The sequence below is a fragment of the Hemitrygon akajei genome, chromosome 9 (assembly GCF_048418815.1).
Source record: "Hemitrygon akajei chromosome 9, sHemAka1.3, whole genome shotgun sequence".
NCBI lineage: Eukaryota > Metazoa > Chordata > Chondrichthyes > Myliobatiformes > Dasyatidae > Hemitrygon > Hemitrygon akajei.
In genome coordinates this window covers 133457078-133470766 of record NC_133132.1, presented here as the reverse complement: position 1 = coordinate 133470766, position 13689 = coordinate 133457078, and the positions used below count along the sequence as shown (strand labels likewise).

Sequence of the window (13689 nt, the reverse complement as noted above, 5' to 3'; positions counted from 1 at the left end):
TATAGAAACATAGAAAACCTACAGCACAATATAGGCTCCTCAGCCCACAAAGCTGTGCCAAACATATATGGAAAGACTGAATAGGTTAGAACTTTATTCCTTGGAATGTAGAAGATTGAGAGGAAATTTGATAAAGGCATACAAAATTATGAGAGGGATAGACGGAGTAAATACAAATAGACTTTTTCCACTGAAGTTGGGTGGGACAACAACCAGAGCTCATGAAAGGTGAAAAGTTTAAGGAGAACATGAGGGGAAGTTGAGAGAGTGTGGAATGAGCTGTCAGCACAAATGGTGCATGCAAGCCCAATTTCAACTTTTAAGCAAAGTTTGGATAGGTATATGGATGGTAGGGGTATGGAGAGCTGTGGTCCTGGTGTAGGTCAATGGGAGTAGACAGTTTTAATGGGCCAAAGGGCCAGTTTCTGTGCTGTAGTTTTCTATGACTCTATAACAATGTATCAAAGATGTAGCTGACCACTCCACTCTGAGGTCCATCACAACAAAAATTACCAAGAGGAGAGAGGAACAATTCAAGAATATGTCCAAACTGTTTCTTTATAAAGTGGCAAAGACTTGTGTCTGTAATAGCCCTTCTGACACTGAATTACAGTCCATAAACAGCTTGAAGCACTGAAAGTTTGCCATCTCCCCTCTCTGCTCTGTAGCAATTAGGTTTCCTAGTTTCTGATGCAACTACAGCGAACTTTTTATTTATTCACCACAAATGTTGCCCGTCAGCCTCCCTTTTCGTGAGAAAGAAACCCAAACCTATACTGGAAATAGTCATGTAATCTTATTTGTATCCTCTCCAGTACAATTTCATTTTTACTGTAACCTAGTGATGAGAACCATATACAATATCCAAGCTAAGGCTTAATAAATATGATTATATCATTCTAATACAGTGGTCGCCAACCCGTCGATCACAATCGACTGGCCAATCTTTGACACTTTCCCAGTAGATTCCGAGAAAAAAAGAAAAACAAATACACAAGCGCTGCTGAGAGATTGTTTCTGGGTTGCGGGCTTTTAGTTCCGTTTTTTCTGCCCAGTACGCATGCGTGTAGCTCCCCCGCACTACATAGTGTACTTCAGTGGTCCCCAACCACAGGGCCGCGAGGAAACGATACAAGTCACCCTTCCTCATTCCCTGTCACGCCCACTGCTGAACTTGAACGCACACGAGGTCATCAGTCGCCTAAATGCAGTGACATCCTTGCACCAGAGATCACTGGCTGGCCTCGGGTAACTGGCCGCCTCGAGCGGCTGGCGAGAAGTGCCAATGCTACTTGCCTGGAACGTGGACAGATGGCGCCACCTTTAAACCTGTTTAGCACACCAAATGTTCATGGGAAACCCAGTGCTAAAATATTCACAGACCTAATTCGGGCTCAGGGTTTCATAATTAGAGCAGCTACCTCACTGCGATCTACTGAAAGTCATCCCTCGAGCCAAACTTTTGTCGGCCGATAGATCATACCGGGGGGGGGGGGGGGGGGGGGGGGGCGGGTGCGTGCCCTACCACACTCCTGCTCACTCTCTCCGGACTGCGACCGCTGTGGTCCCAGCACGGGGGCCTCCAGCCCTGACCTTGTCCTCTCACCCCACCCACGACCAGCCGCACTTGGCCAAGGCATCTGGCGGGCGGGAGGCTGCAGTTCAGGCCCAGAGGCTGTCTAATGAGGGAATGAAGCCCTCAAAACTGCTCCGGTACCTTGAGTCCAAGCACCCTGCACTTAAAGACAAACCCGTTGAGTTTTTTAAGCAAAAAAAAAGTGAGCAAACTGGACAAAAACTAAGTGCTGAGGGCCACGAAAACTAAATTGCGGAATAGACTGGACATAAGGAACCTACTTCAAGTATCGCTGTATTCCGGTCTTGTTTAACAACCCCCCCCAACAGTCTACAAGAATATTGTCAATATTAAACCAGCCCGCGGTGCAAAAAAGGGTGGGTACCCCTGGTGTTTATACATTATTTCTACTTCTGGGTTGCGGGGTTTTACTTCCAGTCTTTTCTGTCCCAGTGCGCGTGCGTGTAACTAATCGATCTGGGGTTGATCTTGCCTTTCACTAAGGTCGAGGTAGGGGATCTTGGGCTTAAAAAGGTTGGTGACCACTATTCTAATACAACCTCCATGCTCATACTGTATACCTTAACTGAATGAAAACAACTAAATGCTTTGTTCATCTCCATGTTTTGTAATGGATAGAGACCTTGAGTTATACCAAAAAAAAGTAACTCCTTATTGAGTGTCGCGATCTTAGTAGTTGCCTCGCCATTCAGAAGATATGACGAAGGACACGAGTGCCTCAATTTCCTCAGTTTACTCAATTTACTATTTTTTTTAAGCTTTGCACTATAGAAAACATCCTATCAAGATGCATCATAACTTGTTACAGCAACTGGTCTGCCAAAAACCACAAGAAATTGCATTGTTGTGATTGTGAACACAGTAGTCTATTATGAAAACCACTCTCCCCACCACTGACTGCTTTGAGGAAAACAGCTAACATAACCAAATATTCTCCACAATTCCACCAGGCATAAGCTCCAAAAGCTTAAGAACAATACCACAAGCTTAAAGGTACCTTCAACCCTGCTGTTCTATGACAAAGCAGAACACTTGACGTCTCAATCTACCTCTTCACGGTCTTTGCACTTCATCTATCTAGCTGCACATCACTTTCTCTCTAAATGAAACTACATTCAGCATTTTGTTATTGTATTTCTTTCATACTAACCCATTGTACTTATATATGACATCTTCAATATCTCCCTGAGCAGCACCGTCATTCCAACGTGCTTCAAGGCCTCCACCATCGTCCCTGTACAGAAGTCGTCTTCGGTGTCCTGCCTTAATGACTACTGTCCCATTGCACTCACATCCATCATCATGAAGGGTTTCGACAGGCTCATCATGAGGCGTATCAAGACCCTGCTGACCCCCCTGCAGTTCACATACCATCCCAACCGTTCAACAGACAACGCCATTGCCATCACCCCCCACCAGGACAAAAAGGACACGTATGTTCGAATGCTGTTCGTACACTTCAGTTCAGCATTCAACACAATCATCCCTCAGAAACTGATTGGAAAGCTGAGCCTACTGGGCCTGAACACATCCCTCTGCAACTGAATCCTAGACTTCCTGACTGGGAGATCTCACAGTCCAGATCAGAGGCAGCATCTCCAACACCATCACACTGAGCACGGGGACCCCCAGGGCTCTGTGCTCAGTCCACTGCAGTTCACTCTGCTGACCCACGACTGTGCTGCAACACACAGCTCCAACCATATCATCAAGTTCACCAATGACACGACCGTTGTGGGTCTCATCAGCAAGAATGACAAGTCAGCATACAGAGAGGAGGTACAGCGGCTAACGAACTGGTGTAGAGCCAACAACCTGTCTCTGAATGTGAACAAAACTAGAGATGGTTGTTGACTTCAGGAGGGCACTGAGTGACCACTCCTCGCTGAAAATCGACGGCTCCTCAGTAGAGATCGTTAAGAGCACCAAATTTCTTGGTGTTCATCTGGCGGAGAATCTTACCTGGTCCCTCAACACCAGCTCCATAGCAAAGAAAGCCCAACAGCGTCTCTACCTTCTGCGAAGGTAAAGGAAAGTCCATCTCCCACCACCCCCCCACCCTCACCACATTCTACAGAGGTTGTATTGAGAGCATCCTGAGCAGCTGCATTACTGCCTGGTTCGATAATTGCACCATCTCGGATCTCAAGACCCTGCAGCGGATAGTGAGGTCAGCTCAGATCATCGGGGTCTCTCCTCCTGCCATTACAGATATTTACAAACAGCATAATGAAGAACCCCACGCACCCCTCATACAAACTCCTCCCTCCTGCCATCTGGGAAAAGGCACCAAAGCATTCGGGCTCTCACGATCAGACTCTGTAACAATTTCTTCCCCCGAGCCATCAGACTCAATACCCAGAGTCTGGACTGACACCAACTTACTGCCCTCTACTGTGCCTATTGTCTTGTTTATTTTTTATTGTAATGCCTGCACTGTTTTGTGTACTTTATGCAGTCCTGGTTAGGTTTGTAGTCTGGTGTAGCTTTTTGTGCTCTTTTACATAGTTCAGTGTAGTTTTCATATTGTTTCATGTAGCACCATGGTCCTGAAAAACGTTGTCTCGTTTTTACTATGTACTGTACCAGCAGTTATGGTTGAAATGACAATAAAAAGTTACTTGACTTGATATGGAATGACCTCTCTGGATGATATTCAAAGCCTTTTGTTGCATCTCAGTACATGTGACAATGACAAATTAATTACCAATGTCAAAGGAAACTCACAGATAAATAACTATTCTGTTCTGTCCTCAAGGGCAAAAAGGTCTCACAGTAGCATATTGGTTAGCTCGATGCTATTAGAGTTCAGGGTGTTCCAGAGTTTGGAGTTCAATTCCAGTGCCATCCTCATCAGGAGTTTTTACATTTTCCCTGTGGAATGTGTGGTTTGTCCCTGGTGCTCTGGTTTCCTCCCATTGTCCAAACATGAACCAGCTAGTAGGTTAATTGTTCTTTGTAAATTGTTCTTTGATTAGGTTAGGGTTAACCAGGTTTGTCAGGGGTTGCTAGAGTGGCGTGGCTCAAAAGGCCTACTCCGCATAGTAACACTAAATAAATATTAAACTATATCATCAATGGATGTAGCAGTGAACAAAGATTGCAAAAGAGTAAAAGCTCTTGCCTTCAAATCCAGTTTTAACTTCTACAAAGGATGATCTTGACAAAACAGCAGTCGCTTCTCAATGCTAAGAAGTCACAACAGGCTTCCTTCATTCCTTACAGAACTGCGACCTTTAACTACCTATGGGCATGGACTCCAATGTTCCTGTTTTTCCACATTTCTCTATTCTTCCCATTTACAATATATTCCACTGATTAACTACTCTTTGTAAAAATATCACCTTGTACTTCCAGATTAAATTCCATTTGTTGCTCAATTGTCTAAATGACCAGATCATTCATATCCCCAATAAGTCAAAAGCTGTCATCCTCCTAAGCAACCTCAGATCATTTCTATTTGGAAATTTTTTGTCATGTTTCCGACACTTAATGCCGACAAACATCTAAAAATCACCACACTGTAGCGGTGTGCTACACGCAGCGCTGAAATAACGACACATAGTCGGTGAGCTGCAGTTGCAAAAGAGGTTTATTCAAACTTCGCTGCCTCGCTTTAAAGCCTTCCTGTTCCCGCCCTCTCCAGGAATTCACAGTCCTGTCCCGCGCACGGGCTTTTCCCCTTGCTGGTGAAGCAGGCTTGGTGCCCTCTTTGGGACCGGCCTCAATGCCGGCGCGCGCCACTTTGTGAGCTGGTTCGAGTGCGCTGGGAAGTGGGTCACCACAACACCTTAAATCATTTGGAATAACACTGGTAACAGCACTCAATCGCAGTTAATTGTAATTTTCTACTTTACAACACCAAACTAACTCTGAATCCAATTTAAACATAAAGTGCCAGATTCACTCAGGTATGTACACATGGAAACAGAACCAGTGAATGGTTGAGGTGGAAGACTCATCAACAAAACTTTGAGAAAGAGAAAACCAGCTAGTTTTACATTGTAAAGAATATGGCAAAAAAGACAGGTGGAAATCACAGAGAGGAACGAAGTTTTTTCGAGTTGGCCACCCCTGGAACAGAAGTATTTGTGGAAAAGACAGCCTCCACCTGAAAATTTTCCACAGATAATTCCTGAACTGAGTGTTTCCAGTGTTTTTTTGTTTTGTTTTTTTTTGCATCTGTAGTTTTTTTTAAATTTTCATTTGGATCCAATTGCAGATGATAAACATGTACTTCAAAGGTTTAACACTTTAAACAGAACCATGAAATACAGGTATTTCCACAATTAAAATTATTGCTTGAAGAAATGAAGCATATGCACAGTATACATATAAAAAGTACTGATACAATGGATGCTATAATTCCTACCCTCTCCCCCTATCCCTTCATGCCCTGACCAATCAAGAATCTATCAACCTCTGCCTTAAATATACAGTGGTGTTAGAATGGGTGTGAACCCTGTAAAATTCTAAAGTGTGATCAGATCTTCACGCAAGTCCTAAAACTAGATAAAGAGAACCCAATTAAATAAATGATCACAAAAAACATTATACTTATTCATTTTATTGAGAAAAATGATTCCAATAATACACGTATTTGTTGGAAAAGTATGAAAACTTTTGTTTTCAATAACTGGTGTGACCCCTTTGTACAGCAATAACTTCAACCAAGTGTTTCTGGTAACTGTCGATTAGCCCTCCACGTCAGCTTGGAGGAATTTTAGACCATTCCTCCTTATACAACTGCTTTAACTCTTGGATGTTGGTGGGCTTCCTTACATGAACTGCTTGCTTCAGGTCCTTCCAAAACATGAATTTTTTTTCTTTTTAAACCATTCTGTTGATGATTTACTCATCTTTTAGATCACTGTCTTATTCCATAATCCAACTTCTATTAAACTTCAGGTGACAAACTGCCACCCTTGCACTCTCCTATATAATGACTTGATACAATTTTGAATTCATTGCTTGCTCAACAATTGTAAACTGTCCAGACCCTGAGGCAGCAAAGCAGCCAAAAATCATGATACTCCTTCCACCATGCTCTACAGTTGGGATGAGGTTTTGGTGTTGGTGTGCAGTGCCCTTTCCCCTCCAAACATAGCATTGAGCATTTCTGCCAAAAAGTTTAACTTCTTTCTCATCTGCCACAGAACATTGTCCCAGAAGCACTGTTAGAAAATCCCAGGTGGTCTTCTGCAAACTTGAAACATGCAACAACTTTTTTTTTGGAGAGCAGTGGTTTCCTCCATGGTGTCCTTCCATGAACACCATTCATTAAGTGTTTTTCTTACAGTTAGACAGACATATGAACTGAGACTTTAGCAAGTTCTAATGATTTTTGCAGGTCTTTTGCTGTTACCCTTGGGTTCTTTTTCACCTCCTTCAGCATTGCATGTTGTGATCTTTGCAGGTTGGCCACTCGTAGGGAGAGCAGCAAGAGTACTGAGTTTCCTCCATTCCATTTCCTCCAGGATGTAGTGTACCTCGATTTTCAGAAGGCATTTGATAAGGTCCCACATAGGAGATTGGTGGGTAAAATCAAAGCTCAGGGCATCGGGGGGAAGGCATTGACATGGATAGAAAACTGGTTGGCAGATAGAAAGCAAAGGGTAGCGGTGAATGGGTGTTTCTCGGAATGGCAGGTGGTGACTAGTGGGGTGCCGCAGGGCTCGGTATTGGGACCACAGCTGTTTACCATTTACGTTAACGATTTGGATGAAGGCATAGAAAATAACATCAGCAAATTTGCTGATGATACTAAGCTGGGTGGCAATGTGACATGTGATGAGGATGTTAGGAGAATTCAGGGTGACTTGGATAGGCTGCGTGAGTGGGCAGATACTTGGCAGATGGCGTTTAATGTGAATAAGTGTGAGGTTATCCACTTTGGGAGTAAGAACAGGAAGGCAGATTATTATCTGAATGGTGTAGAGTTGGGTAAGGGAGAAATACAAAGAGATCTCGGAGTCCTTGTTCATCAGTCACTGAAGGTGAATGAGCAAGTGCAGCAGGCAGTGAAGAAGGCTAATGGAATGTTGGCCTTTATTACAAAGGGAATTGAGTACAAGAGCAAGGAAATCCTCTTGCGTTTGTACAGAGCCCTGGTGAGACCACACCTGGAGTATTGTGTACAGTTTTGGTCTCCAGGGTTAAGGAAGGACATCCTGGCTGTTGAGGAAGTGCAGCGTAGATTCATGAGGTTAATTCCTGGGATGTCTGGACTGTCTTACGCAGAGAGGTTAGAGAGACTGGGCTTGTACACGCTGGAATTAAGGAGATTGAGGGGATCTGATTGAAACATATAAGACTATTAAGGGATTGAACAAGATAGAGGCAGGAAATATATTCCAGATGCTGGGAGAGTCCAGTACCAGAGGGCATGGTTTGAGAATAAGGGGTAGGTCATTTAGGACAGAGTTAAGGAAAAACTTCTTCTCCCAGAGAGTTGTGGGGGTCTGGAATGCACTGCCTCGGAAGGTAGTGGAGGCCAATTCTCTGGATGCTTTCAAGAAGGAGCTAGATAGGTATCTTATGGATAGGGGAATCAAGGGATATGGGGACAAGGCAGGAACCGGGTATTGATAGTAGTTGATCAGCCATGATCTCAAAATGGCGGTGCAGGCTCGAAGGGCCGAATGGTCTACTTCTGCACCTATTGTCTATTGTCTACTTGTAGACGATATGTCTTAATGCGGACAGATGAACACTCCAGTCTTTAAAAATGCGATTGTAGCCTTTTCCAGCTTCATGCTTCGCTACAATTCTCCTAAGGTCCTCTGAAAGTTGTTTTGATCGAGGCACAGTGCACATAAACAGATCTTTCTTGAGATGAGCAGGTTCTGTCAGTAACCTTGACATTGTGTGTCTTTTTATAGGGCAGGGCACCTCTACAATCCACACTTCCAACCTGATCTCATTGATTGGAACACCTGACTCCAAATAGCTTTTGTAGAAAACATTACCCCAGAGGTTCACATTTTTTTCCAACAAGTACATGTAATATTTGATCACTTTTTTCCAATAAATAAATGAACAAGTATAATGTTCTCTGTGTTATGTATTTTATAGGGTTCCCTTTATCTAATTTTAGGACTTACATAAAGATTTGATCACATTTTAGGTCTTATTTATGCAGAAATAGAGAAAATACTACAGGGTTCACAAACTTTCAAACTTTACTCCATATAAAAACTTGGCCTCCACAGCCGTCTGTGGCAACGAATTCTACAGATTCACCACTCTCTGGATAAAGAAATTCCTCCTCGCATCCATTATAAAAGGACATTGCTCTATTCTGAGGCTGTGTCCTCTGATCCTAGACTCTCCCACCATGGGAAACATCCTCTCCACATCTACTCATCAAGGATAGATATTTCCATGGATGCTGCCCGACCTGCTGAGTTCCTCCAGCTTGTTGTACGTGTTGCTTTGACCCCAGCATCTGCAGTGTACTTTGTGTTTACTCTATCAAGGTCTTTCACCATTTGTTAAGTTTCAATTAGTCACCCCTTATTCCTCTAAATTCTGGTGAATACAGGCTCAGAGGAATCAAACGTTGTTCATACATTTGATTCCTGATTTTGGGGACTGTTCAATCCCCAAATCACTTTTGTGAATCTCCTTTGAATCTTTATCCTTTCTAAGATAAGGGACCCAAAACGTCCCACAATACTCCAAGTGAGGCTTCACCAGTGCTTTATAAAGCCTCAACATTACAGCCTTGCTTTTTTTACCAGTCCCCTTGAAATGGATGCTAACATTGCATTTGCCTTCCTCACCACAGACAGTGAGGAATCCTGCACAAGGACTCTCAAGTCTTGTTGCACCTGTTTTTTTGTATTTTCTCTCCACTTAGAAAATAGTCAGCCTGTTCATTTCTTCTACCAAAGTGCATGACCATATACTTCCCAGCACTGTACTCCATCACACAATGACACGACCGTGGTGAGTCTCATCAGCAAGAACGACGAGTCAGCTTACATAGAGGAGGTGCAGCGGCTAACGGACTGGTGCAGAGCCAACAACCTGTCTCTTAACAAAACAAAAGAGATGGTTGTTGACTCCATGTGGGCACGGAGCGACCACTCCCCGCTGAACATCCACGACTCCTCGGTAGAGATCGTAAAGAGCACCAAATTTCTTGGTGTTCACCTGACAGAGAATCTCATCTGGTCCCTCAACACCAGCTCCATAGCAAAGAAAGCCCAGCAGCGTCTCAACTTCTTGCGAAGGCTCAGGGAAGTCCATTTCCCACCCCACATCCTCATCACATTCTACAGGGGTTGCACTGAGAGCATCCTGAGCAACTGCATCACTGCCTGGTTCAGAAATTGTACCATCTCGGATCGCAAGACCCTGCAGTGGATAGTGAGGTCAGCTGAGAAGATCATCGGGGTCTCTCTTCCCGCCATCACGGACATTTACACTACACGCTGCATCCGCAAAGGAAACAGCGTTATGAAGGACCCCATGCACCCGTCATACAATCTCTTCTCCCTCCTGCCGTCTGGGAAAAGGCTCCGAAGCATTCGGGCTCTTACGACCAGACTATATAACAGTTTCTTCCCCCAAGCTATCAGACTCCTCAATACCCAAAGCCTGGACTGACACCTTGCCCTACTGTCCTGTTTATTATTTATTATAATGCTGGTACTGTTTTTGTGCACTTTATGCAGTCCAGTGTAGGTCTGTAGTCTAGTATAGCTTTCTCTGTGTTTTTTTTATTACGTAGTTCAGTCTAGTTTTTGTACTGTGTCATGTAAACCATGGTCCTGAAAAACGTCTTATATTTACTATGCACTGTACCAGCAGTTATGGTCGAAATGACAGTAAAAGTTGACTTGACTTGACCTGCCATTTCTTTGCCCATCTGTCTGTCCCTCTGTGGCCGCTCTACTTCCTCAAAACTACCTGCCTCTCCACTTATCTTTGTATCGTCCACAAACTTTGCAGCAAAGCCATCAATTCCTTCATCCAAGTCACTGACATATAACATAAAAAGTGGTCCCAACACAGACGCCTGTGGAACACAGTAGTCACTGTCAGCCAACCAGAAGACTCCCTTTATTCCTACGCTTTGCATCCTGCCAATCAACCACTGCTTCATCCATGCTAATCAATTCCAACATCTTCCCAACCACTGCAGACAGATTAACTCGCCTATAATTTTCTTTCTTCTACCTCTTCAAGAGTAGAGTGACATTTGCAATTTTCCAGTCTTCCGGAACCATTCCAAAACTTAGTGATTCTTGAAATATAATTACTAATGCCTCAACAATCACTTCAGCCACCTCCTTCAGAACTCTGGGGTGTATACCACCTGGTCCAGACCTTTCAGTTTCCCAATAACATTCTCCCTACTAATGGCAACTTCACATACTTCTGGCCCCTGACACCTGGAACCTCCACCACGCTGCTAGCATCTTCCACACTGAAGATACTTATGCAGTTCATTTCCTCATCACTCTCTCCCCACTACTGTTTTCCAGCGGTCCCATATCCACTCTCACCTATCTTTTACACTTTATGTATCCAAAGAAACTTTCAGCATCTCCTTTAAAATTATCGGCTAGCTTACTTTCATATTCCACCTCTTCCTTCTTAAAGACATTTGTAAAGTTGCCTTTTATTGGTTTTTAAAAGCTTCCCAATCGTCTCACTTCCCACTATTTTTGCTCTATTTTATGCCCTCTCCTTGACTTTTATGCTGGCTTTGACTTCGCTTGTTAGTCATGGTTGTGTCATCTTGCCTTTAGAACACTCCTCCTTTGGGATGTACCTATATACCCTCTGCTTTCCTAATTGCTTCCAGAAATTCCAGCCATTGCTGCTGTATCGTCATCCCTGCCAGTGTTCTCTTCCAATCAATTTTGGCCAACTCCTTTCTCATGCCTCTGTAATACTGACATTGTATGTGTCACTGTAATACATCTGACCTCTCCAATTTCAGGGTGTATTCGATCATATTACAATCACTTCCCCCTAAAGACCTTAAGCCCTCTAATCAATTCCAGTTCATTGCATAACACACAATCCAGAATAGCTGATCCCCTAGTGGGATGAACCACAAGCTACTCTAAAAGGCTATCACAAAGGCATTCTAGAAACTCCCCTCTTGGGATCCACCACCAACCAGAATTTCTAAATCTACCTGCATATTGAAATCCCCATGACTATTATAACATTGCCCCTATAGCATACATTTTCCATCTCCCATTATAATTTGTAGACCACATCCTTACTACAGTTTGGGAGTCTGTATACAACTTTCATCAGTTTCTTTTTAACCCTGCAAGGTGAGAAGACACTGATATAAACATAGTCATATCAAAAATTAAAAATAGGTTGCATCTTCACACAGATTTATCAAAGCTTTAATTTCCAAATAGCTGCTAAAATGGCAATCTAACAAGTATGAAAAACCCAAAATTGGAAAAAAAATGAATTAAGTAGTAACTAATTATAAAGCTACAAGTCAATCAGACAAAAATGAATCCATCTTTTGGGGGAAAAAATAACATTTGGCAACTAAAATGTTAAGAATGTGCTTAGAATCAAAGCAGGAAGTTAAACAGTAGAGGCAATTATAAAAGGAGTATCAAGGTCAGTTGAACAAAATTTAAAGTATATTAAGACTAAAATTAAATATTGTAAACAGCAAAAAAAATTGAAGTGTGGAACCTAACGATTTAAAAATTGTGCTATTGGTCAACAACCATTGTGGAATGGAATTAAAAAGCAAAACCAAACCACTTTGAGAACTCTTTAATCTGTTTCAAACAAAATCAGGTACATAGAAACGAACAAAGATCGCAATTTAACCTTCAAGAAGAAATTTCACATCCCCATGTAACAGAAATTACTGCGATCTTGCTGCTTGTATTAACCGGGGAAAACCCACCTGATGCTCAATGTGAACTCCATCTCCCGTGGGCCACCGGTGTTTGTTTGAGTAGCCGCCCAGCTGCTCGCCTGGTTGCCGCTGGAAGAAGTAACCCACCGTGGCGTCGTCCTGCGAACGACCACTCATAAGTGGCTGCGCACCGGGGTGTCCAGACACGATGGCCGGCGTGGCGCCAGAGCCCAAGGCCCTTGGTGGCGCCGCGCTCAATACCAGGCCACTGCTGTCGTCGCTGTTGCCATTTCCAACGCTGCCTTCAGGAGCAGCCCCGCCGCCGGTACTACCGTGCATCATCCGCGTCGACTCCTGCTGCCAAGTCACTTCACTCATGCCCAGCAGGACACATGAAGTATTCATTCCACCACGGCAACCTGTGGGGCAGATAACAACAGATCAACAAGCGTCCTGACAGAGAGGCCGGAATGCCAATGTCCGGGCACCACTGAAGGGCCCGGGAACCAAAACACCATCACATTAAAGTGGGTTCAAAACAAGCGAGACTCGGCCGAAACGGGTAACAACCCGGACCCCTTCCTTCGAGGATAGGGCCGGGAAGCCGGCTAAAGGCTCCCCTCCCATCCTCTTTGTTCCGACTGCTATGTCACAACAGGCCAGGTTAGACGGCATCGCTCTCAGCAGCACTGGCTGCTGGCCATCGTACGCGATCCCGAACCTACTCACCTGCGCGGTGTGTGCACAATAGAGGGCTGCTCCACTATCTTTCCCCCCTTTTGCTTTCGCCCGCAGCCACTCGCAGCCCTTACAGCAACATGGCGCCCGGTATCTTGTTCGCGCAAAGCACGCCGGCCCCGCTCCCGCTCCTCCCCCGGCTCGCGCTGTCCCGGGCGGCTCCCAGCGCGCCGGCCCCGCTCCCGCTCCTCCCCTGGCTCGCGCTGCCGGCCCCGCTCCCGCTCCTCCCCCGGCTCGCGCTGTCCCGGGCGGCTCCCAGCGCGCCGGTCCCGCTCCCGCTCCTCCCCTGGCTCGCGCTGTCCCGGGCGGCTCCCAGCGCGCCGGGGTTTCGGTCACAGGGAAGCCACTCTCCCGCATGCGAACGGAGAATCCGGACAAGCCGCGCCCCTACGGGAGTGGGGATGGAACCGGCTGGGTTGGTGGGTGGACGGACGCCGGAGTCGTGGAAGCAATCCCGGTGGAGGCGCGCTGCGGAACGGGGTGGGGGCATCGTCCA

The 13689-nt window shown here is 44.9% G+C and overlaps 1 protein-coding gene across 8 annotated transcripts in view; it reads right to left on the bottom strand.

Moving 5' to 3' along the window:
* Positions 1-13362, bottom strand: part of LOC140733536 (pumilio homolog 2-like) — a 138502-nt gene extending 125140 nt beyond the window's left edge. For 4 of the 8 annotated variants that reach the window (XM_073056988.1, XM_073056986.1, XM_073056990.1 and 1 more), the window contains exons 1-2: positions 13185-13362; positions 12504-12874 (exon numbers count right to left, since the gene is read on the bottom strand). In XM_073056988.1, coding sequence (XP_072913089.1) covers positions 12504-12860 — 357 coding nt within the window. In that variant the 5' untranslated portion in view covers positions 12861-12874; positions 13185-13362. The remainder of the gene's footprint in view (positions 1-12503; positions 12875-13184) is intronic. The other 4 variants (XM_073056985.1, XM_073056989.1, XM_073056992.1 and 1 more) reach the window with 2 other exon arrangements.
* Between the last annotated feature and the right edge of the window lie 327 nt (positions 13363-13689).